The sequence below is a fragment of the Bombina bombina genome, chromosome 8, assembly GCF_027579735.1.
Source record: "Bombina bombina isolate aBomBom1 chromosome 8, aBomBom1.pri, whole genome shotgun sequence".
Classification (NCBI taxonomy): domain Eukaryota; kingdom Metazoa; phylum Chordata; class Amphibia; order Anura; family Bombinatoridae; genus Bombina; species Bombina bombina.
Genome location: NC_069506.1, coordinates 106,623,219 through 106,650,855, shown reverse-complemented (window position 1 = coordinate 106,650,855; position 27,637 = coordinate 106,623,219). Strand labels below are relative to the sequence as shown.

General features: G+C 37.9%; 1 protein-coding gene across 1 annotated transcript in view; it reads right to left on the bottom strand.

Moving 5' to 3' along the window:
* Positions 1-27,637, bottom strand: part of LOC128638509 (zinc finger protein 37A) — a 155,577-nt gene that overhangs the window by 115,041 nt on the left and 12,899 nt on the right. The window contains exon 3 of the mRNA XM_053690507.1: positions 8,859-8,918. Coding sequence (XP_053546482.1) covers positions 8,859-8,918 — 60 coding nt within the window. The remainder of the gene's footprint in view (positions 1-8,858; positions 8,919-27,637) is intronic.

The following is a 27,637-nucleotide window of genomic DNA, read 5'->3' as shown; positions in this document are numbered from 1 at the left end:
AGGGACAAACAAATAATCCTATGCAACATATTTGCCCCCAATGAGACTCAAATCTCTTTTTTTTCCCATATCGCTTATTTATTGACTCAATGGTCACAAGTTAGGATCCTACTAGGAGGAGATTTCAATATCTCAATGCATGCCTTTCAAGACACGAATAACCCAAAGCTAACTCAGAAACAGATAAGGCACAATTCATTGATTAAAAAGATTAAGGAAACCCTCTCCTCACATAACTTAATAGATTCTTGGGACACGCTATATGGCAAAACCACAGACTACACCTATTACTCCCATGCACACAAGTCTTACTCCAAATTAGACTATATCTACTTGAGTCAGGTATGGATTCCAGATTTGTTATCCTCCAAAATACATGCATGCGCTTGGTCGGATCATTCCATAGTCCAAATAACTATCAAAGAGACATTCTATGTTAGTACTGCACGCTCTTGGACTTATGACCCTTATGTCTTACAAAACCCAAATGTATGCAAATCCATTACCCAGGCGCTATCTGAATTTTGGGAAATGAATAAGGGATCCACCTCCAATCCAATTAACCCCTGGGCAGCCCACAAACCCTTTATCCGTGGCTTACTCATTAAAGAAAAAGCAATCCTCTCCAAGACGAACAGACAACAGATTGACTCTCTCCAGACTCAGATAGACACGCTCACTAAACTACATCAACAGAACCTAGAGACTGATGTCTTTCAGAAGCTACAGACTAAAAGAACAGAATTGGCAACTATTATGAACAAAGCGGCTGTTAGAGCAGCACTCAGACTGAAAGCACAATACTTCCTCTATGCTAACAAACCCGACAGATACTTAGCACATAAACTCAGGGAGAAGACTAAATCCTTTACCATACCACAACTACAGAAATCGGATGGCACATACACTTCAAACCCTCAGGAGATAGCGGACAGCTTTGCCCAATATTACGCACATTTATATGACGGGAAAAAAACGACCCACAATGACCACACTAAGCAATTGACGCACAAATTCCTAGATGATGCAAAACTTAAACCTATAGACAGTAGGGTCAGGGATGAACTGAATGCGGCGGTGTCCACCAGGGAGGTACTCAACGCTATCAAGGAACTGAAGCCTGGAAAGGCGGCAGGTCCTGATGGGTTTCCAGGAGAATATTATCAACTTTTTAAATCCACCTTAATCCCACATGTGGTGTCACTTTGTAATGACATCTTACAAGGCAAGGAAATCCCAAAGGAAATCCTACAAGCTAAGATAGTGGTGATCCCTAAGCCAGGTCGGAATCCAAAGCTGTGTCAGAGTTATAGACCTATATCATTAATCAACCAAGATATAAAGATATTTACGAAAATTCTAGCAAACAGGCTTAAAGTACACTTACCTGGTCTGGTCCACCCAGATCAGGTGGGATTTATCCTAGATAGAGAGGCCCCTGATAATACTAGACGTATGATCTCCCTGGTGGACTACTTGCACAAAACACGAACGCCTTCTCTGGTCCTTTCTCTGGATGCAGAGAAGGCGTTCGACAGAATAGACTGGGACTTCATGTTTGAGGTTTTGGACCGACTAGGATTTCGGGGCCCATTTATACAAGCTATTAGGAGCTTATACTCGCACCCCACAGCGAACATCAGAGCGGCAGGCTATCAATCTAAGCTTATTAATATACGAAACGGTACAAGGCAGGGTTGTCCCCTGTCCCCACTCCTGTTCGCGCTCTGTATAGAACCGCTGGCAGCGAGAATCCGTCTAGACCCTGAGGTACACGGAGTCAGGTTGGGGAGTGAGGAATTCAAAATATCTTTGTTTGCCGACGATGTCCTCCTCACCCTGACTAAACCGCTGACATCTCTCCCACACCTATATCAAATACTCCAAAACTACTCTGACATCTCCGGTTATAAAATCAACTTAGATAAGAGCGAGGCACTACCTATCGCACTTCCAAACCACACAAAAAAATTAATCGACACTAACTTCGCATTTAAATGGGTAAAAGAAGCCCTGAAGTATCTAGGAATTAAAATCTCAAGTGATATCACAGAGCTATATAAACTGAACTATGTCCCACTATACAAGACAAACAGACAGGAGATAAAATCCTGGAAGGCCGGAAGTTTTTCGTGGTATGGCCGACTATCAGCCATTAAAATGAACACTCTCCCAAGACTTTTATATATGTTTAGGACCTTACCGATTAAAATCCCATTAGTGGATCTAAACAGACTGCAAACCGACTTGATTGGCTTTATTAGAGGCAATAAAAAGGCTAGAATACCTTCCCAAACATTACTGCGACATAGGCAATTAGGAGGAGTAGGGGTCCCAAATTTAATAAACTACTACCAAGCGGCAAGATTAGCGCAGACCACCCTATTCGGTAAAAAACCAAGTGATGTCAGATGGGTCCAAATAGAGACACTAATAGCAGGATACAAACACTCAGATGATATCCTTTGGGAGCAGACAGGATACACCTCTAGAAAACCACAAACCTCCATAGTAACGGGAGAGATGATGGCACTATGGAGTTCGCTATCCACCTCTCTACGTTTACTACCGTTAGACTCAGTGAAAAGGCCAATTAGGACTCTTCTGCCTCAAGATTTTCACGGACAGATAGGTAAATGGGAAAACAAGGGGCTTTATAGGGTGGCAGACTTCTTACATAAAGGCAAAATGGCTACATTTCAACAAATACAGGAGAAAATACTCCCAGAAAAGCTGCACTGGTTTCTATACTTACAAGTAGCATCAGCCACTACCAAAACTATGTCTCGCATTACCACTCAAAATCCGACAATACTAGAACGTTATTCCAGTTCGAGTATTAGACACAAAAAACTTATTTCTCACATATATATCTCTATACAGAAGGCTACAAACAGTTCTAAGACTTCGTTAATGGAAAAATGGGAAATGGACACGAACAAGGTCCAGACCAAAGAGGAATGGGAAGAAACCTTTTATACAGCAGGGAAGGGGCTGATTAGCGCAGATTTCAAAGAGAACTGCATTAAGACCACCTTCAGGTGGTATCTCACCCCAATAATCACATCACACTATAATCAGAGGGGCAACAAGCATTGCTATAGAGGGTGTACAGCGACGGGGACATATATACATATGTGGTGGGAGTGCCCACAGATACAGCAGATATGGTATAAGCTATCTACATTACTGAGTGAGGTCCTGTCAGAAAATATACACTTGACAATGTCCCAAGCACTTTTAAATGAACACATCAAACCCTTTAACAAAGCTATAAACACATTCATACGCACCTTATGCACAGCCACCAGGATATGTATGGCCAGATACTGGAAGACTGGGACCCCCACATGGGGAGAAATTTTTGAGAAAATTAAAGCTACACATAAGATGGCTGAATCAGCCTCTTTTATACAAGGGAACCATGACCAGTTCTTAAAGATATGGAATTACTGGATTCTGAAAGGATATTAATATACAATAGTAGAAGGGCAATAGTACACAAACATTATTGAACTTAGAAAGTAAATAATAGCTACAAGGGGACATAAGACACCGACTGTTTATGAAAGACCCATGTACAACATGGGGGGGCTCCCCCCCTGGATTTGCAGCGGGTGGACGGCTGAGACAGGCAAGTTACAGTTAAAGTTTATTTTTGTTTGGTTGTTTAGTATTTATTGTTATTAGTTGTAATTGGGAGAAAAGGGATTCAATCTATGTATTTGAGAGCTAATGGGAGAGGAGGATAGGGGTATTGTCACAAAGTCTATATTTTTTCTTCTTAAGAAGTTATCCACTCCTCTTTTCTGTTGAACGCTACATTGATACCTATGGACATATAGGAATACAGACTATTTTGATTGAATCTAAGTGAAAATGCTATTTTCTTTTCTTTTCATTCTGGCATCACATGAACCCAAGCCTATTAAGCAAGGAACTGAAAATCTCTTCTTGAAGTGGTGGGATGGGCAAGAGATTGTACCTACATGACTAATCTGTGATGTAATCTTTTTATATGATTTGCAATAAAAATAATTTCAACTAAATAACTTATGTGAAATGCAAAAACTGTCTGTGTTGTTTAAGAACATAAACTGGGAAAAACCTCAGTCCATAAGGGGTTAAAGAGAAAATTGTTATACCAGACAATGATATTTTTTGTCAGATCATTCATTATGCAGATCACCATATATTATATACATTCACATAGCAATACATAAGGAAAGCTATCATATTATAGGTTACAGGCAGCACAAATTAAGGCACCAAAATGGTTTTAGGGAGGCCCATAGGCATGAAATATATATCACATATTAACAATAGATATTTAATTTACCTGTACAATAACCTACAGTAGCCAAGTGTAGATTATATGAAAGAAAGCCACACACAAGCCTTAAAGGATCACTCAATGCAGTACGATTACATCAAGAATTTCGAATAAGCAGTAGATTTTTTTTTCTGACAAATTTATTTTTTTCTCCCATTTTCCAGCCCCCTGTATCATGCGGCAGACATCAGCCAATCACAGACTAGTATACGTATACCCTGTGAGCTTGAGCACATGCTTAGTAGGATCTTGTTCCCCAGAATGTGTGAATATAAAAAGACTGTGCAAAATTTGATAATCAAAGTAAATTAGACAGTGTCTTAAAACTGCATGTTCTATCTGAATCATAAAAGTTTATTTTTACTTGAGTGTCCCTTTAAGAAGAAGCTACACGTTCACAGGTAATACCATTAGAAATACAACATATCATAATTGTAATTCCTAACGGCTAGATTACAAGTTTTGCGTTATGAGGGGTGCGGTGCTAACTTGCACGTTATTGTCACCGCTCACTTACCTACAGCGCTGGTATTACAGGTTTTCATAAACCCGGCGTTATTAGGCAAGAAGTGAGCGTAGAGCAAAATCGTGCTCCATACCGCACTCCAATACCAGCGCTGCTTAAGTCAGCGGTGAGCTGGTTTTACGTGCTCGTGCACCATTTCCCCATAGACATCAATGGGGAGAGCTGGCTTAAAAAAAGCCTAACACCTGCAATAAAGCAGCGTAAAGCTCCGTAACGCAGCCCCATTGATTCCTATGGGGAAACTAAATTTATGTTTACACCTAACACCCTAACATGAACCCCGAGTCTAAACACCCCTAATCAACACACTTATTAACTCCTAATCTGCCGCCCCCGACATCGCCGACACCTACATTATACTTATTAACCCCTAATCTGCAGCCCCCAACGTTGCCGACACCTACAGTATACTTATTAACCCCTAAACTCCCACCCCCAATGTCGCCGCAACCTGCCTAAATTTATTAACCCCTAATCTGCCGCCCCCAACATTGCCGCCACTATACTAAATTTATTAACCCCTAAACCTAAGTCTAACCCTAACACCCCCTAACTTAAATATAATTAAAATAAATCTAAATAAAAATTCCTATCATTACCTAAATTATTCCTATTTAAAACTAAATACTTACCTGTAAAATAAACCCTAAGCTAGCTACAATATAACTAATAGTTACATTGTAGCTAGCTTAGGGTTTATTTTTATTTTACAAGAAAGTTTGTATTTATTTTAACTAGGTAGAATAGTTACTAAATAGTTATTAGCTATTTACTAACTACCTAGTTAAAATAAATACAAATTTACCTGTAAAATAAAACCTAACCTGCCTTACACTATAATTACCTAAATTACCACAAAAAAACACTAAATTACACAAAATAAAAAACAAATTATCAGATATTTAAACTAATTACACCGAATCTAATAGCCCTATCAAAATAAAAAAGTCGCCCCAAAACAAAAACAAAATCCTAGCCTAAACTAAACTACCAATAGCCCTTAAAATGGCCTTTTGCGGGGCATTGCCCCAAAGAAATCAGCTCTTTTACCTGTATCCCCCAACAGTAAAACCCACCACCCACACAACCAACCCCCCAAATAAAATCCTACCTAAAAAACCTAAGCTCCCCATTGCCCTGAAAAGGGCATTTGGATGGGCATTGCCCTTAAAAGGGCATTTAGCTCTATTGCTGCCCAAACCCTAATCTAAAACCCACCCAATAAACCCTTAAAAAAAAAACTAACACTAACCCCCAAAGATCCACTTACAGTTTTGAAGACCGGACATCCATCCTAAACGAAGCCGGGAGAAGTCCTCAGCGAAGCGGCAAGAAGTCCTCAACGAAGCCGGGAGAAGTCTTCATCCAAGTCGGCAGAAGTGGTCCTCCAGACTGGCAGAAGTCTTCATCCAGACAGCATCTTCTATCTTCATTCATCCGGCGAGGAGCGGGTCCATCTTCAAGACATCCGGCATGGAGCATCCTCTTCTTCCGACGACTAACGACGAATGAAGGTTCCTTTAAATGTCATCCAAGATGGCGTCCCTTTAATTCCGATTGGCTGATAGAATTCTATCAGCCAATCGGAATTAAAGGTGAAAAAATCCTATTGGCTGATGCAATCAGCCAAAAGGATTGAGCGTCAATCCTATTGGCTGATCCGATCAGCCAATAGGATTGAGCTCGCATTCTATTGGCTGATTGGAACAGCCAATAGGATTTTTTCACCTTTTTTTTTCCAGCCAATCAGAATTCAAGGGACGCCATCGTGGATGATGTCATTTAAAGGAGAATTCATTCTGGAAGAGCCGTGGAAAGAAGAGGATGCTCCACGCCGGATGTCTTGAAGATGGAGCCGCTCCGCGTCGGAAGGATGAATATAGAAGATGCTGTCTGGATGAAATCTTCTGCCCGTCTGGAGGACCACTTCTTGCCGCTTGGATGAAGATTTCTCCCTGCTTCGTTGAGGATGGATGTCGGTCTTCAAAAACTGTAAGTGGATCTTCAGGGGTTAGTGTTAGGTTTTTTTTAAGGGTTTATTGGGTGGGTTTTATTTGTAGCTTAGGGTTTGGGCAGAAAAATAGCTAAATGCCCTTTTAAGGGCAATGCCCATACAAATGCCCTTTTCAGGGCAATGGGGAGCTTAGTTTTTTTTTTTAGATAGGATTTTATTTGAGGGGTTTGGTTGTGTGGGTGGTGGGTTTTACTGTTGGTGGGTTGTTTGTATTATTTTTTTTACAGGTAAAAGAGCTGATTTCTTTGGGGCAATGCCCCGCAAAAGGCCCTTTTAAGGGCTATAGGTAGTTTAGTTTAGGCTAGGTTTTTTTTGTTTTTTTTTGGGGGGGGGGGCGTTTTTTTATTTTGATAGGGCTATTAGATTAGGTGTAATTAGTTGAAATATCTGATCATTTGTTTTTTATTTTGTGTGATTTAGTGTTTTTTTTTGGTAATTTAGGTAATTGTATTTAATTAATTTAATTGTAGTGTAATGTTAGGTTGTAGTGTAAGGCAGGTTGGGTTTTATTTTACAGGTAAATTTGTATTTATTTTAACTAGGTAGTTAGTAAATAGTTAATAATAATATTCTACCTAGTTAAAATAAATACAAACTTGCCTGTAAAATAAAAATAAACCCTAAGCTAGCTACAATGTAACTATTAGTTATATTGTAGCAAGCTTAGGGCTTATTTTACAGGTAAGTATTTAGTTTTAAATAGGAATTATTTAGTTAATGATAGTAAGTTTTATTTAGATTTATTTTAATTATATTTAAGTTAGTGGGTGTTAGGGTTAGACTTAGGTTTAGGGGTTAATAAATTTAGTATAGTGGCGGCAACGTTGGGGGCGGCAGATTATGGGTTAATAAATGTAGGTAGGTGGCGGAGATGTTAGGGGCGGCAGATTAGGGGTAAATAATATTTAACTAGTGTTTGCGAGGCGGGAGTGCGGTGGTTTAGGGGTTAATATGTTTATTATAGTGGCAGCGATGTCCGGAGCGACAGATTAGGGCCTCGGTTTAGCGGTTAATAGGTAGTTTATGGGTGATAGTGTACTTTTTAGCACTTTAGTTATACAATTTTATCCTATAGAATATATGCCTGAGGAAACGGCGCGGTAGATGCCGAGAAACGCGTACCAATTAATACTGTTGGTTTTAACCATTGTATTTTATTTTTTGTACTTTTTAATCCTTAAATTAACTTTTATTGAATCTAGCACTTTTTGAGTCTCTTTTTGCCATACTAAAGACCACTTGGAACCTATACACCTGGGAATTGAATGGTTAGGTGAACTGGGCCACTACAATTGTCCAGTGTGTTTCATTTGCACCACTGGGTGCTTAACCTATTACGAGTACCCTTATGCCCTGGGTTCCCCATACGGGTTTAAAAATACCCTACTGATCTGCACTAGGAGTTGCACTTCTTGTTTTCTCCTTATTATTGAGCCAATAACATGATGCATATATGTACAGCCACCAATTAGCAGATCCTCAGCTTACCTAGGTATTCTTTTCAACAAAGAGAACTAAACAAATTAGATAATGGTAGCAAATTAAAAAATTGAAGCCTCTCTCTGAATTATTAAAGAAAAAAGTGGGTTTCATGTCCCTTTAAAATAACAAATATTACCTTTCTGATTACAGTGTATCTGAGGGAACTATGCACACAGACGTATTAAAAAAAGATATAAAACTAGCTTTAGGTTACATGTATAAGCTGTATTGTGACATGTAGATATTGACTAAATTACATAAGATGTTATTTACACTTGGTTTCGTCCCCCCTCTATACTGTTGCATTTTAAAAGATGTAAATATTCCAAAATCCAAACTATTCCCAAATGTAAACCTTTCCCGCCACCAAGCAGTTTGGATAAAGGGGTTTCTACCTGTAGATGTTAATAAACAGAACACAAGAAAGCTACACAGTGCTTAGTTAGAATATAGTCAACGTATCCTGTACTGGATATAATATTGCATTTTGCAGCAGCACTCACCTCTCCATTCAGTTGGGGAATGGTTTTACAGGTAGAATTCTTCTTCACAATGGTGTATTCCTAAAAATGAAAAGGTACGAATACAATGTTAGAGCAAGGCAATTGCTAAGTGAATGCCCAGAGGCAGAACTCCCCCCCCCAAAGATCTTTATTGAACATTCTACAAAAATATAAATTTTTTTCCAAAGTTTTCCTGATTACATGAAATGTTATAAGTATCGGCACACAGTGCCTTGTTTAACAAGCTTCCTTCCTGGTTAGCACAAACTGTCCAATTATGGTTGTTTTTAGTCGATCCCTTAAAGTCAATGTCTCTGAGTGCTGAAAGCGCTCAATGGCGCCACTCATGGTTTTCGGGTCAAAAGATGATGAGGAAATGCATAACAAATTATTCCATTTTTTTTTTTAATTTTTTATTATTTATTTATAAACCAACAAATTATCCAGACATTATCTGCAACAGAAAAGGATTGTGTTACATGCATATATTAATCTTACCACGCAGGGTAATTCGAAACAAAACTTAACAAATACTATATCCAATTGCACAAAAAAAAAAAAATATATATATATATATATATATATATATGTATATATATATATACCTATATGTATCAGCTTAATTATCTGGATATATGATTATACTTTGCCTAGCAAGAGATGGATACATTAAATTTCTTCAAAAAAAAAAAAAAAAAAGGAAAAAAAAAAAAAGGAAAAAGAGAAAATAAAAATTAAAAATAAGATATACAGTATACCGGCAATAACCATTGCCCCACACTGAATACAATCTCTTCTATTCTACAATTTTTCTCTTTTTCTCTCTCCTCCCTTCTTTTATTTCCAGTTTTGCATTGGCTTTAAATTGATGTTGGTGGATTTTTATTCTTATGTTTAACAGCCCCCCCAAATCAAACTAAACAAAACAAGTTAAAACAAGATGAGAGAAAAAAAAAAAAGAAAAAAAAAGGAAAAGAAAGAATCCCTCCAAATCTCCCACCCCCATCCTCGTTCCACGTTCCAGGGTATGTTGTGACTTGCCGTACTCTAGGGTGGCAAGTTTACGCCCATTCAGATGGTAAGCTGCCTAACTGCACCAGGGTGTCAAAATGTTTTCTTTATACCAGAAATTAATAGATCTTGGATTGAGGGGGGATAGGATTTTATTATACCCAACCATTTTTGAAGATATTTCTCCAGATTCCCTTCTATAAATAAATCACTGGAGTATTGTTCTATAATAATTATATTGGCCACCACCGATTTATATTTTTGAAAAGATATAGATCTATTAGATTTCCAGTTTAATAAAATTGCATTATGAGCAGCCAGTATAGTTGTGTTAATTGTCTTGTGATACTTATTTTCCAAAGGTTTACACAGAAAGAAGACCTCTAATGGGCCTATCTTATATGGGACTTCTAAACTGAGGGATAACCAGAAATTTATCTTATTCCAAAACTGATAAATTATCGGACAATTCCAGAAGCAGTGCATAATATCTGCATTCAAATTACCACATTTCAAGCAAACATTATTGTCAAGAGGATACTATTTTTTAAGATGTGCGGGGGTAACGTATATCAAGTTAAGAAGTTTGCAGTGTGATTCTCTCCAGGATATTATAGTAGTAGTTTTCCCTATTCTTCTGAAACTGTCCTCAATTTCTACCGAAGTAAGCTGGGGAAAGTATATTTTCCATTTCTCAACTAAAACTTCAAGACGGGCCTCGCCGGCTTTCTGAATCAGTAGATTATACAAAAGAGAAATAGACCTAATACCTTGTCTGTAAATATTGATTACTGTATTAATATCTCCAAATTTCCAGTCAGTTTTGTTATCCTGCCACAGTTCTTCATACATATGTCTCAATTGCAAGTATGCATAGAAACTATGTTTATGGATCCCAAATTCACTCTGAAGATCCGAGAATGACTTAGCCATATCTAGCCTATTATCCCTGATTTGGATCACATCCTGTAATCCTTTATTGAACCATACTTTAAAAATCCTGGAAGAAATTCCAGCTGGAAATTTAGGGTTACCTCGAATGGGCAGATATTTAGAGGATTTCCAATTATTTTTTAGCTCATCACATAGCTTTTGCCAGGCCAGGATAGGATTCAGCAGAGTCCCCATCTTAACCAGCCGTTTAGGTAGCTCCCTCTTATCCAGATGGATTAGGGCTCTCAGTATGAATGGAGTCACAACTTCCGTTTCCAGGTGTAAATTGGTTGAATACTCTGTTTCCGTGATCCAGTCTAAAATGTGTTTACTTAATATAGCTAAGTTATAGTATTTAAGATTTGGAAGCGCCAGGCCTCCCATGTTTGTATGTAAAGTCAGATTTTGTACGGATATCCGTCTGCATTTTTGGTTCCATAAGAACCCTGCTGTGAGGTTGTTAAATAAGGTCACATCTTTACTTTTAATCAGAAGCGGCAAATTTTGAAGTAAGTAAAGAAGCTGAGGGAAAAAAAAAGAGTCTTAACCATGGCAACTCGCGCAGATAGCGAAATTGGAAGCGACATCCACCTGTCCAACTCTTGTTTATATTTGGAAAAATAAGGTGTAAAATTCAAATCATACCATATGTTGGGGTCTTTATGAATTTTGATCCCTAGATAATTTATAGAGTCTACCAATTTAAAGGGGTATCTACCTGGTGGAGTGTCATTTTGAGTAAACCATAAAATTTCGGATTTTTCTGGGTTGATCCTATAGCCCGCGAAGGACCCAAATTGTTTAGCTAGGGTCAAAAAGTGTTGTATGGATAGATCTGATTCATTCATGAATAGAAGTAAATCATCCGCATATAGAGTGAGAACGGTTTTACTTTTACCAGTCATTATCCCTGGTAAATATTGCCTTAATTTCACCGCAAAAGGCTCTAACGCCAAATTAAACAAAAGGGGTGAGAGCGGGCAGCCCTGTTGTGTGCCTTTACCTAGAATAATATCTGGAGAGGGTTCAGAATTTATTAATAGATTAGAGATTGGGTTTTGGTAAATTGTATGGATCATTGTTAAGAAGTGTTATGAGCTGCTTATTCTATTTTCATTATTTTATATGTTTAACCAAACTTTTCCTTTTCTTTTACTGAACTCTTCTCTGAAACTGCAGATATATTACTTCTGTATTTTCCAGCAATTCACTCCTGACCTAATAAATGATGTATCTTTAACAACTTGCTTTTAGCCTAAAAAGTATATATCAGTACATCTTAAAGTTATGGCTTCTCCCATACAAAGTTTTCTAAATATCTGAAACTCAAGGTAAAATCCAAGGCTTCTCTGTGCAGTATCAATTTCTCAATCCAATTAGCCAGCTAGCCTCTGGTCACATTCCAAGAAAACATATCTCCCAAATTTTAACATAGAGGACCTGTTTTTTTTTCCTTTTCCTAGTAACCACTAATCATGTGAGATTTATTGGCCAATCATTATCAGCCAATTAGCTCTCTGCTTTGTAAGGAACTGTAATAGTATAAAAATGCATGTATATGAAAATGTGTTAGTCTTGCGTTGCTGTTTTTTGTGCTGGGACACTGTTGCAACAGTGTAATAAAGATTACCTCTTCTGAGGTGAGCCCTTGTTTGATAAATATCTGGTCTGGACCTCTTTATTACTGCACCTGAGACGAGCTCACTCACGACAGTAACTTGGCGACTCTGGTGGGACGTGCTTCAGGTAGACCTTTCCGTGCCTCCCTGGCTGGGAACCAACATCTGCGCGCACCCATCTGATTCAGGTCTATAGCTTACCTGTGGGAGGTTTTGTCTTGTTGGCCAGGGAGTCCCGGGGGGGGCGATAAGGGAGTACGTCCTGAGGAACAGACCACAAACAATGGACACAATCTACCCCTTGGACAAGTCTGTGAGTGTCTTCTTGTCTTTTGTGTTCATGTACGTGTAATATATGTTGTGGGTCTTTTACCCTGTTTTTGTTTTATATACTGGATCACTATTAAATTCAGTGGGACATCTGTCTGGCAGTTAAACACCATTAGGGTGCCAGCCCACTATAAAATAAAGTTTCAGGTGGTAGGGATTTTACAGAGGCAGAAATAGTGATCCAAGACATATTGTGATTTGAGACTATAGTGCTAATCTCTCCCGCTAGGCAGGGACGTTGAGGAAGTGTCCGTCCGGTAACTGCAGGGACTTGATTAGGGATTAAAGTGAGGTGTGGATTTTGAGGAATTAAAGTGCCCCTGTTTTTGGTCTAATTTTTGTAGACTGGGCACTTTGTCATCAAAATTTACATTCACTTTAAGGAACAGTGATATAATAATGGGATCCCGGTTGTCTAAAGTAGACAAAGACTCTCCCCTTGTTAAAGTATATGCAAATTAGGGAAAACTCAGTACTGCTTGGTTATAAAAAAAATAGAATTTATACTTTGTGCACAGAGCTCTGCGTTTCCTATACTCTCAGCCTTGATCCTGAATTAAGGTGGCCGAGATTTGGGTCCTTTGAGCTCCCTAAATTAATTGCCCTCCGCAATCTTCTGGTTGATATATGCCCTGACCAGATGGACTACTATTATCTGTTTGAGAATAGTAGGGTTGCTGACGTCAAAACCCAAATGAAAATGTGTTTTTCTGTATTACTAAAAGTTTCATGTATGTTAACATTGCTTTAGAATAAATGCTGGGAGTGAAATATTTGAGGTATGCGAGTTGATAAGAATTTTTGTGTACAATCGCTGCAAAAGAAAGCTGGCCTTGATGTTTGATGCAGGCTGGAGCTGTGTGTGTATCAGGGATTCTTAGCTAAGAAATTTGATGACGTAAGGATTTGCTTGTAATTGCTGTAACTTGGTTTTAAAGTCATATGTATGTTCTTAATTTTGTGCGCCAATAATAGCATTTTTTTAGTTTTAAGTGATATTTGTTTTATGTATGGGCTGATAAGAGATTTAATGTGTTTCCATCTGTTTGAGGCATATAAAATATGCAAGTGAAGTAACTAAAGACTTTGAAAGTGCGATGGTGTGTGTCATTTTTGTCACGCTCTAGTAAATATGAGAGCTTTTCTTGTATATGATTAATGGGTTAAGTATGTTTGTGGAAAAGAAAATAAGGTAAAAAAACTTGTCTTGTTTGCCATTGGAGTTCTGCTTCTTTGCTGTATTATGGACTGTGTGTCATTAGATGTATGTATTTGGGTCTGTTTCTTTTGCAATAAATATTTAAGTATATGCAGGTTGTGATGCAGTTGGGAGGTGGAGTTTTAATGGTAAATAGGACAATAAGGTTGAATATGTAATATACATGATAAATGGTCAGCCCTTATGGGGACAGTACACTGTAAAATTGTTTTTATATTAATGTATTTTCAATGACTTGTTATACAAGCTGCATAGTATAAAATATAGGAGAAATTGCATTTGCAAGTTTATTTGTATATATATGAAGTAGCTGGTTTTATGCTTCCAAAACACAGTTGATTGCAATGGGTTGAATTTTAGATAATAAGCATATCTCATTGTGTTCGTTATCTTATATTTGTCTGTAAAACCGGAGCTCAGTGCTTAGACAGAGCAATGGAAAATTGTCATTTTGTTACTTAAAGGGCCAGTTCATGAGTTCATGAACAGCAATAACACTGGATTAACAAGTAAAGGAGATAATACATAAAATGTAGTAGTTTGTAAAATATATATATTGTTTTTACATTTTTTTATCTTCTTATTTGCAGTTCAGCTAAATGTCCCTGGAATGCCCTGATAAAAGGGCAGTGCTGCAATGCTCTATTACCCCGCCCCATGGCCAATCAAAGTGCTTTAGTAAATGATATGCTAATGACAGTAAACCTCCAATGTGCACACACAATCGGCAGCTAACAAAATAAATTAAAATATCACTCCCCACACTTTCTCCGGGAGCATAATAATTGCATAAGACCTGGATGATTTTCTCTATTTTTTTTTTTTCTTTAGTTTGTTTTACAATAGTTTGCGTACATAATCACCTTGTGCAAACCTTTCCTTGTATATATAGATAATATAAAATCTGTGAGACTAGCAGTGAAAAAAAAAAAAGAGTTACATTTGCTTTCCAGCTGATTGAGGCTTCATACCGATGTGGATTTGACTTCTGAGTTGAATACATACAGGTCTGTGTAAAAGTCTGTTCTAATACAGGAGTGGAATTGCATGTTGCAAACTTTTTTTTTCCCTCTTCAAATAAGTTGCAAACTGAGAGATATCACTGACCTGAATGTATTCAAGCTCTAAAAAAAAAACTGCTCACTGCTCAACACCGAGTCAGGGGGTGGAGCAAGTGCTATGCACAGAAGGCAGGAAAAAAAATATTTAAAGGGGTATAGGCAAACTGATATAAAATCTGAGATTTAAAAAAAAAAAACATTTACAGCGAAAGAAAATAAGGTTTATTGTATGCTCAGCACTAGTATATTTAACTATGTCAAGCAGTTTCAATTAAAAATTATTCTTAATTTGGGTAAACTGTCCCTTTAACTATCCTGCACCCCTGTGAGTGTGGTTTCTTTTACTGGCTTGTTTACTTAGGCTGATTGATAGATGAGACTCCAGTATAAAATTTTTACTATAGGTGGGTATACCACAGACTAAATAAGCTATTTCAAATGCGAAAATAGAGGAAAGGAGCTTGTACAGGGACATTCTTTACACATTTATGTGCCACACGCAGTACACCTATTAGTCAGACAAATACACAACTTTTTTTTTTAAAGCCAACGTCTCACTGGGTATGAGACATTGCTTCTTGTACCTTCTAATATCACTAGAATCCACTGTACCTCTCTCAACCCAGCAACTTTGTTACCTCTGCCTGATGATAGTACCCCACACTATGACTGTTTATCTGTATCTCTCTTTTCCTCCAAACTAAGGGATAGCCTCTCTGATGTGCCTCTACCTAGCCTGGATTGGACACTGTTCTGTGATGGAAGTTTGAGGATGGTGAATGTTTCTGCTGTAGTCATGACAGATTCTGTTATAGAGGCCGAGCCCCTCCCATCTCACTACAGTGCCCAAGCGGCTGAGCTACATGCACTCACACTTGCTTGTCAGCTCTCAAAGGACAGGTCAGTAAACATTTACACTGATAGTAAATATTCTTTAGGGATTGTATATGCCACTGGTCAATTATGGAAATTAAGGGGTTTTCTAACTTCTGCTGGTACCCAAATTTCCAATGCACCACAAGTTTCTGCATTCCTTGACTCAATCCATTTACCCACTTCCATCTCTGTCATGCATTGCAAAGCACACACCCACTCACAGGAACCCATTTCACTTTGTAATAGTTATGCTGATCAAATTGCTTAGCATGCAGCTTCTCTGCCATTTACACTACATTGTCTCTCTTTACACTTCTCTTCCTGAACAAACTGTTCACCTCTGGACTATTCTTGGTGTTACCTGTGACTTTTGATATCTGGTCCACTCCAGATGGATACCCTGCTCTACCTCAACCACACCTCTCTCTTATGCTATCCTTTCTGCATAACCAAACACACTGAGGTACCGCACAACTTGCTGAAACCCTTAACAGACAGTGGTTTGCGCCCCCCCCCCCATCAAGCTGCAAAATGGGTTGCATTGAATTGTGAGACGTGCTCAATTCAATCCAAGGGGAGAACCTAAAGGCCCACCAGGCGGATGCCCATGGGCATTTGATACTTTTGAATGTTTACAAATTGACTTTTCTGACATACCTCCCTGTAGGGGTTTCAAACATTTACTTGTGATAGTGGACCAACTTACTGGATGGGTCGAGGCCTTTCCTACAAGAACTGTGAAAGTCCAAGAAGTTGCCAAGTGAATGCTAAAAGAACTCATACCCAGGTTTGGCCTCCCAGAGTAATTGAATCTAACAGAGGAACACATTTCACAAGTAATATTATTCAGCAACTGACATTAGCCTTAGGCTTTACTTGGCATCGTCATACCCCTTGGCATCCAGAAAGATCAGGCCAAGTGGAAAGAAAGAACCAGACCCTAAAACAGACTATTGCAAAAATTTGTTCTCAAGTAAGCCTTAAATGGGTAGATGCTTTGCCCCTAGCACTGTTTGGTACTCACACAAACCATAGGGGGACCCTCAAGCTCTCACCATATGAACTATTGTTTGGTAGGCCACCTCCTTTGTATAGTGCCAACACCTTACACCTGCCTGACCTTGCAGTAGGTGATGTATAACTAACTGCTTATCTTTTGCAACTGCAGACATTCTCTCCAGACATGTCTCTCTCTCAGTCTTTGCCATTGGACATGACTGCACATCCCTTCCAGTCAGGTGACTTCATTTTAGTCCAGACCTATCAAAAAAAACCACTGCAGCCTCTCTGGAAAGGTCCCTTCCTGGTTTTGCCGACTACTCCAAAAGCTATCAAAGTTGCTGAGGTCGACTCTTGGATCCACTACTCTATGTGTAAAAGATACAGCCCAGAAAAAGAAGCAGCCAGCAACAAGCCAAAGAAAGAAGAAGCTGGGGCAACCAAGGCCTCTGAAGAAGGGGTAACCAAGACCCCTGATGACGATTGGTTAATTCAGACCCTTCTGGGTTTGAAACTCAGACTAACCAGAAATAGTGAAATCTCACTAGCTGAATGAGTGAAACTGAAAGATCTGTCTTTCTAACTCTTATTTTCATTGTCTCACTCCTCTGTTGATATCTTGAGTAACACACCTCAATATGTCTCCTTTGTTTTGTGTCACACTTTTGACCATGCTCTCTTACTCTATTTCCCAATATGTGTCTTCTGGTCAGTGTGCTTGTCCTAACCCCTTTACTAAATACTCTTGTTCTGGTAACCTTGTATCTGTGGCAGTTTTTCCTCCTACTACTAGCTGCCCTCAACAAGTAATTATACTCAAAGTTCGTATTTAAAGGTCCTAAGGGGTTTGTTATCCAGTCTATTTGCATAGCCCCACTAGTGAATGTGGTTTGAAAATTATGAAGTGGGTAGCTGAGAAATGAAAGTGACCCCTTCTTGCTTGACGTTCCCCTGTAACTACAATTGCCACAACCCCTATTTACCCCCATGATTCTTTCCCCCATAATGATAATTTACCTAATGCCCAATTGTCCACAGAGAACTATTCTTTAGGTGAATGGGGACTAAACTCACATGTTGTCCTACTCCAAACTATAGCCAATCACACCGAGGGCAATTGTTATATTTGTGCTCGCATTCCCACTCATCATAAGGGGGTATTCCTCTTATGGGTATTAATGTTGATTTGTTTACCTTTGATTTGTCTACTTTTATTCCTCCAGGTACACCATTGTTCAACCTATCAGGTAATTTTATCTCTTTGGGAGGCACCTCATATGGTACTATCTGCAGGGAAATTGGCCAAGGTACGGTGCGGTTGGGTGCCTCCCTATGTGAGTATGTAATCTCCAGTAATGGCACTCATTTCCGGCTGGTAAATTCCTCTGGTATGATCCTAACTGTGAATTATAATCTCACTGCACTTTTTTGTTTCCTCCAGGGCCCCAATTGTACTTTTGTTTCCCCATCCCTTGTACAATCTTTCCTCAGCAGACCACCCCCTGGGTTGTATTGATATGTGGACAGACAGCGGTGTCAGTCCTCCCTGGTAACTCTACAGCCATCTGCTTCCTGGGTGTGGTAACCCCAGCCATCTGTGTTGTCCCCACGCTGCCCTTGGGCCCAATTCGCAATAAACGTGAATCTGGAAGCTTGCTGCCGCCCTTGTCCAACAGTATGCTGGAGATTCAACTGGTCGAGCTATCCTCCCGGCCGTTGGTGTCTACCTGAATCATCAGGACATCATCATGTTATCTGTGACACTACAGACCTTCATGAATGAGAGTGCAGGAGTTGTTCAGAGTGTGGCCCAAGAGTTGAAGCAGCTTAGACAACTAGCATTGCAGAATAGGATGGCCCTTGATTACCTCCTGGCTTCCCAAGGAGGGGAGGGGGGGGTGTAGTCTTGTGAGAAAAGAATGTTGTACCTATGTTACTGATCAATCACTTAATTTGAGTCACCATCTCACAGTTATTAGGTCCCTATCCCAGGATGTCCAAGATGTGATTGATGACAAATTTGGCCTTGGAGGTATTTTTGACCATCTCTTTGATTGGCTACCTAATTTGGGATGGTTACGCTACCTTTTTCTGTATGGCATTGTTATTATAGTATGCCTTATCCTGATGTGTTGATGTATACAATGTGTACCTGGTTTAATATCTACATGCAAGAATGTTTTAACTGTGTCTCATTCTTCTCCCAAATACTTGTTTCCCTCTATCCGTTTTGAATCTCCCCACCATGTTGAGATCTCTCTTGACCCTGATTTCTTCTGAGTTCACCTACTTCTCTCCTACTCTATGTCTCTTTTGACCTCTTGATCTTACAATGTTATTGCCTACCCACCAGCTGTGCCCTAAAATTCCCTGTCTTATCCCTATGCAGGATGCACTACGTCCCTAGGATCGTCTAGAACTTTCCTACATTGGGAAACTGGCCACGGAGAGACCATGGACCATCATCTACCTTGATGGCCACCCCGGTCGTAGCCTGTATACCCATAACCCACTCCTTTTTCCCTCCCTGGTGGTTTCTATTTCTTCATTGTCTTTCTGTATTGTTTTATTTTGCTTTCATATTGCATTACCTTATACTTACACTCTCTATATTTCCTTCACAGGTGCAGAATTCCTTCACCTCCCAAACATGCCATGATACTGCCTGACAACCCACTATTCGCCATCAACTCTGCAAGAATGATGGGGATTGTTAATTGTTGTTAATAAATATGGGAGGGGATGTTTCTGCACTATGTCATGCCACACACATATGTCATGCCACACACACATTTACAGCATAGGAATGTTTAGGTAGTTGTCTACTCCACCCGATGGCGACTAGCGTCCGGTAATAGCGGAATTGCCTACTACCTAATAACTTCACTCCTACCTTGTTTTTGCTTACCCTCTTGTAGTCCTGTGAACCATCTTGGACGCGAGCACCCATGTACTAATAGCATTGTGATTGTAATTGTCAAACCGCCATGAGTCACATTGAATTTTTGTGATCGCAGCACTTTGACGTTTGCGATCAAAGGGGGGAATGTTATGAGCTGCTTATTCTATTTTCATTATTTTATATGTTTAACCAAACTTTTCCTTTTCTTTTACTGAACTCTTCTCTGAAACTGCAGATATATTACTTCTGTATTTTCCAGCAATTCACTCCTGACCTAATAAATGATGTATCTTTAACAACTTGCTTTTAGCCTAAAAAGTATATATCAGTACATCTTAAAGTTATGGCTTCTCCCATACAAAGTTTTCTAAATATCTGAAACTCAAGGTAAAATCCAAGGCTTCTCTGTGCAGTATCAACTTCTCAATCCAATTAGCCAGCTAGCCTCTTTTCACATTCCAAGAAAACATATCTCCCAAATTTTAACATAGAGGACCTGTTTTTCTTCCCCTTTCCTAGTAACCACTAATCATGTGAGATTTATTGGCCAATCATTATCAGCCAATTAGCTCTCTGCTTTGTAAGGAACTGTAATAGTATAAAAATGCATGTATATGAAAATGTGTTAGTCTTGCGTTGCTGTTTTTTGTGCTGGGACACTGTTGCAACAGTGTAATAAAGATTACCTCTTCTGAGGTGAGCCCTTGTTTGATAAATATCTGGTCTGGACCTCTTTATTACTGCACCTGAGACGAGCTCACTCACGACAGAAGTTACCCTTAAATCCAAAAGTTGCTAAGGAACAAAATAGATGATCCCAATTAATGAGGTCAAAGGCCTTTTCGGCATCGATCGCCACTAGGGCCATGTTAGATCTTTCTCGGCAAGTTTTACCCTTATTTTCTGACCAGAAAAAGTCTAAGACTGTCAAGACTCGACGTATGATTTTGGACACATTTCTACCTGGCATAAAACCTACTTGATCCGCATGGACCAGATTTCCAATACAGCTTTTCAGTCTATTTGCTAAAATTGACGTAAAAATCTTATAATCACAATTTAATAGTGATATGGGCCTGTATGCCGCCATATTTTCTGGATCTTTATTCTTTTTCGGTATGAGGGTAATTAAAGATGCTGAAAAGTATCTAGATGGTTCCTTATTTTCTATATAAAAGAAAAAAGAAACAGAAGCGCACCAGGGCACGATTCAAGTGAAGATTTATTAATTAAAACACACACGCAACTGATAGTGTTGCACTTACGAGATTTAAAAACAATATGAGCCTGTAGATTTAAAAAGTCTTTGAGTGCGCTGGAACAGAGATGACGAACAGTTCCTGTCAGCCGGTCTCGGTAAGTACAAGGCGTCCGGACTGCCCTTTTGTACTACCGCGATGACTGTCCACACACAAGAAGACCAGGAACAATGTCCTATATTCCTCGACGCGTTTCCCCCGAACCTCGGTCGGGCTTTATCAAGAGGTGAATGAGTACTGGTTATTTTGGCGCTCTTCAGCTTTTTAAATGTTCCTGTTAGTTAAACACACCCCTTTTCCAGGGCCTGCCGCGGGTGTGTCATATCCTACCCGTTTGATTGGTGGAAAGTCCGTGGCAGAAAAAAGAGGAAACAGTAGTAAATATTCCTTTATACAAAATATTCGATTACAAAAACATAGGGATATAAATTATCTTATCACTAATAGTCTGTCCTTAATTTAAACATTGAAAAACATAATTCAGTTGGACTGCATTCTAAACGGAATATCCCGAAAACAATGCACGAAAAATAACTCTCATGTGCATCACGCTAACATAGTTAGGCTGCTAAACCTGCATATTAATACTTCAAATATTCGAAATAAACCTATATTATAATATAAATCTTCACAAAATTTCATCAAAATGGTACAATATAATAAAATTAATAAGATACATGTGAATTGATGAATATATATTAAAAACACATATTTATAAAATATATGGTTAAAAATGGCATATAAATAAATAAATTAAAGAAATACCCTAGATTTTTCATGGAATCTCCATATTGGGCCATAACACTAACAATAGATCTTTAGAATAGTATAACAAAACAGAACAATACCGAATATATAGATAGTTCATTATTATCATATCCATTAAAAACTACATCTATGCAGCTATATCTATATCGATATTCAACCCTAATGGTTGTAATGTTTTCAACTTGTAGATCCATTTAGTTTTCAACCTTCTTAAATCAAGTAATCTATTAGGTTTATTTGGTGGAACCCAATCTATCACCTGTACTTTTAGAGACTTTGGATTACTACCATGATGTTCAAGGAAATGTTTTGGTATGCTATGTGTCAACAACTTCTCTTTAATATTATAAATGTGCTCATTGATTCTACGTCTAATTTTCCTTTTGGTGCTAGCAGGATTAAATCCCGCCAATCCCTCGCATCCTGATATAACAATTTCTCCAATGTTTTAAATAAATTATCGGGATCTTCCTCACATGGACTTGCCCCTTCTATGTTAGTGTCCAATAGATTAAACTGTCTAGATCTTTTCTCTCTTAGGTCATTTTTTCCAAAACTATTGGTATAAGCAGAATCAATATGTTCAATCTGTTCAATCATAGGCTCTGACATGTCAGCTGCAATTTCAAAGGATAAAGGTTTACGAAAGACTAAAGAAAAAAATGATATTGCGCTTAACTGCCTGTGCCTGAATTAATAAATGTTTTTGAATCAAATGTTTTTTTTCTTTAGCAATTAATATAAAGAAGAAAAAGCAGGTCTGATAAGATTTCAAAATGTAGCAATTAAAAAATATAGCAACTATTCAAGACAAAAACTCTGTAACAATAAATAAATACAGTTCAAATATATGCTAATCTGTTAATACATAGGGCTAATAATACTCCTGATCAAAAATAAAACACACTTCAACTTTATACGGTGAAAGGTAATAGTCCGTTAGGTAAAAGCATTAAGAACATATTAGCACCTAGCAAATTAAGAGAGATCAAACAACAGAGAGGTGTCAACATCTCTACTACTGAGAATTGGTTGACCACCTGGCAAGGTACGTTCAAATGTGGTAAAGCGAGGTGCAATATGTGTGCACATGTAGACAAATCTCCCACTTTTTCTAATTCAGAATTAACAGAAATTTTTAATATTATAGGTAGGAAAAACTGTGACTGTACCTATGTAGTCTATTTACTGCATTGTGGGTGTGGCCTACTTTATGTAGGCCGCACCAAAAGGAAAATTAGACGTAGAATCAATGAGCACATTTATAATATTAAAGAGAAGTTGTTGACACATAGCATACCAAAACATTTCCTTGAACATCATGGTAGTAATCCAAAGTCTCTAAAAGTACAGGTGATAGATTGGGTTCCACCAAATAAACCTAATAGATTACTTGATTTAAGAAGGTTGGAAACTAAATGGATCTACAAGTTGAAAACATTACAACCATTAGGGTTGAATATCGATATAGATATAGCTGCATATATGTAGTTTTTAATGGATATGATAATAATGAACTATCTATATATTCGGTATTGTTCTGTTTTGTTATACTATTCTAAAGATCTATTGTTAGTGTTATGGCCCAATATGGAGATTCCATGAAAAAATCTAGGGTATTTCTTTCATTTATTTATTTATTTATTTATATGCCATTTTTAACCATATATTTTATAAATATGTGTTTTTAATATATATTCATCAATTCACATGTATCTTATTAATTTTATTATATTGTACCATTTTGATGAAATTTTGTGAAGATTTATATTATAATATAGGTTTATTTTGAATATTTGAAGTATTAATATGCAGGTTTAGCAGCCTAACTATGTTAGCGTGATGCACATGAGAGTTATTTTTCGTGCATTGTTTTCGGGATAATCCGTTTAGAATGCAGTCCAACTGAATTATGTTTTTCACTGTTTAAATTAAGGACAGACTATTAGTGATAAGATAATTTATATCCCTATGTTTTTGTAATAGAATATTTTGTATAAAGGAATATTTACTACTGTTTCCTCTTTTTTCTGCCACGGACTTTCCACCAATCAAATGGGTAGGATATGACACACCCGCGGCAGGCCCTGGAAAAGGGGTGTGTTTAACTAACAGGAACATTTAAAAAGCTGAAGAGCGCCAAAATAACCAGTACTCATTCACCTCTTGATAAAGCCCGACCGAGGTTCGGGGGAAACGCGTTGAGGAATATAGGACATTGTTCCTGGTCTTCTTGTGTGTGGACAGTCATCGCGGTAGTACAAAAGGGCAGTCCGAACGCCTTGTACTTCCCGAGACCGGCTGACAGGAACTGTTCGTCATCTCTGTTCCAGCGCACTCAAAGACTTTTTAAATCTACAGGCTCATATTGTTTTTTAATTTCGTAAGTGCAACACTATCAGTTGCGTGTGTTTTAATTAATAAATCTTCACTTGAATCGTGCCCTGGTGCGCTTCTGTTTCTTTTTTCATTTATATGGTAATACAACGAGTCAAATAAGGATCCTTTTGACTAATCCGAAGCTGCACCGGGAGAAACCAGTCATACAAGCGGAGAAAAGTACTTTCCAGCTGACATCAGTAAATGAATCATTCAAATACATAGCGGACACATTTGAAAGGTACTTTTGTCAATTTTTAAAGGATATCTTGGAAATCCTTCACCCTAACGGACTATTACCTTTCACCGTATAAAGGTGAAGTGTGTTTTATTTTTGATCAGGAGTATTATTAGCCCTATGTATTAACAGATTAGCATATATTTGCACTGTATTTATTGTTACAGAGTTTTTGTCTTGAATAGTTGCTATATTTTTTAATTGCTACATTTTGAAATCTTATCAGACCTGCTTTTTCTTCTTTAAATTAATTGCTAAGGAAAAAAACATTTATTGATTCAAAAAAATTTATTAATTCAGGCACAGGCAGTTAAGCGCAATATCATTTTTTTCTTTAGTCCTTATTTTCTATATAATAGGAATTAAACAGGTTCGCCAGAATATCCGGAACATATTCCAGTAGAATTTTGTATAGTTCCATTGGCAATTGATCAGTGCCAGGCGCTTTAGAGATTTTGGCCACATTGATCTGCTTTGTTACTTCTTCCACTGTGATCGGTGCATTTAATGAATCAAGCTCTTGACTGGATATCTTGGGTATTTTAAGACTATTCCAGAAATTTAATTTATTTTGATTATTTATTTCTTCCTTCTTATAAATCTCTTTATAGAATTCATAGAAAGCTTCTTTAATTTCCACGGGGTTAGTGATATTTTAGTGATATTTTAACCCACTACTCTATTAATTCATTCTATGTTTAATTAGATTAGAGAGGTACCTGGCGGATCTCCCATAATTCCCTTGATATCTTGATTACATGAAATGTTATAAGTATCGGCACACAGTGCCTTGTTTAACAAGCTTCCTTCCTGGTTAGCACAAACTGTCCAATTATGGTTGTTTTTAGGCGATCCCTTAAAGAAGGGGTGTCCAAACTTTGCTCTCCAGAGGTTTTGGAACTACATTTCCGATGATGCTCAGCCAGCATTTTATCTAGCTGAGCATCATGGAAATGTAGTTCCAAAACCTCTGGAGAGCAAAGTTTGGACACCCCTGCCTTAAAGTCAATGTCTCTGAGTGCTGAAAGCGCTCAATGGCGCCACTCATGGTTTTCGGGTCAAAAGATGATGAGGAAATGCATAACAAATTATTCCATTTTAATTTGAGTTTCTGCTGTCAACATTTCAGAGAAAAATAATCAAAGATACACTACGCGCCTCTCCCCTCTCTCTTCTTCTCTCCCCAAGAGTGAGAGGCAGAACTTTTATTCACTTTCTGTGATGAGATTTTGTAAGTGGAAAATTCTCTGCAGGTCATTTTGAAATCAATCTTAAATTAGGAAGTTACATTAAAGCACCAGTTCAATCGCAATGTGTTGATTAACTGGAGAGAAAAGCAATTTTTAAAGTCTTATAATACTATATTGCAGCAGTTGTTTTTAAAATGTCTCGAGAATAAATTTGTTTTCTTTTTTCTTGGACTAACATCACAAGGTAGAAATGTAGTAATAAAAAGGTGCATTGCTCACAAGAATATATTACATTCAGAAGTCACATCTTTAAAAAATCCCTGAAAGACAGTCAACAATAAATGGAGTGCTGCTTTGCAGCGCTGCTCCATATTTCACTGTTTTCTTTAAACAGCACTTTGCTCTGGGCGCACACTGTGTTTAGGAAAACTTACACAGTACAGCCAGAGCAAAGCTCTGTTTGAAGACAACAGTGAAATGTGGAGCAGTGTTTGCAAAGTGAAAGTGCTAACAGTTCCTGCATGTGTCCATTCTTTCTGCAGGCATGCTGCATTTTCTGCAATGACATCTCCGATCACAGCATGTTCTGCCATGGGGAGGAATGTTCCAGGTACATTACACCACTGCAAGGTGATAAATTCCCACTTAAAGGGATAGTCTACAAAAAAATGTTATTGTTTAAAAAGATAGATAACACCTTTAATTCACATTCCCCAGCTTTGCACAACCAACATTGTTATATTAATATACTTTATAACATTTAAACCTCTAAATGTCTGCCTGTTTCTAAGCCACTACAGACAGACTCTTATCACATGCTTTTTTACTAGCTTTTCACAACAGGAGACTGCTAGTTCATGTGGGCCATATAGATAACATTGTGCTCTCTCCTGTGAAGTTGTGCTTGCCGTCACAAAAAAAAATAATAGTCTGATCTATCACTAAGTGCACAAATCTAGTTCTTGGCAAAAGTGTTTTTTATATTAAAACTCAGACTTGCATTGTAAGCCTCTTTGCATTCCAATGTATGCAGTCAGCCCTTCCTTTTCTAACATTAATGTCTTAAAGGGACAGTAAAGTCTAAATTAAACTTTCAAGATTTAGCTAGAGCGGGCAACTTTCCAAGTTTCTTCTATTATCTAATATGTGTTTTTCTCTCGGTATCCTTTATTGAACAGCAATTCTAAGTAGGCTCAAGAGCAGCAATGCACTACTGGGCTCTAACTGTTGATTGGTGGCTGCACATATGTGCATTTTGTGATTGGCTCATCGCTGTGTTAAGCTAGCTCCCAGTAGTGCATTGCTGCTTCTTCAACAAAGAATACCAATAAAATGACGCAAAGGTGATAACAGAAATAAATTAGAAAGTTGTTTAAAATGTTATACTCTAACTGAAACATGAAAGGTAAAATGTTGGGTTTTATGTCCCTTTAATAAACTCACAGCATGACATTCTCAAAGGTTCTCCCTTCAACTTACAAATCCCTTTGCTAGAGCAGTTCTCTCTTAAAACAAAACTCCTAACTTCTTACTTGTGCTCTTCATTAGCTCCGTTTATTCTGTCTTGGAACTTAATTCTTTTTGCCCATCTATCAGTATTGATTTCTAATAGAGATGTGCAGGGAAGAACATTTTTGTTCCAAATATTCAGTGAAATGCGTTTCCCCGAATATTCATTGGCTGCACTATTTGTTTTCTCATTTTTATTTCATTGACTGTAAATGTTTCAAAGCTACAGGTAAAAACTTTTCCTGTAGCTACAATACTTACCTTAATGTGCTCTCCAGAGTATGGAGAGTATGTTAAGGTAAGTATTAAAAGTGAATGTAAATTTGAATGAATAAGTGCCTGGTTTTTAAAAATACTATTAAAAACAGGGGCACTATTATTCATTAAAATTTACATTGCAGCGTTTTTTTTTAAATACTTACCTTTTCTTTAGCAAACACGAACCTCGATCCTACGCCCGCAGCTCCTCTGTACTTACCTCAGCAA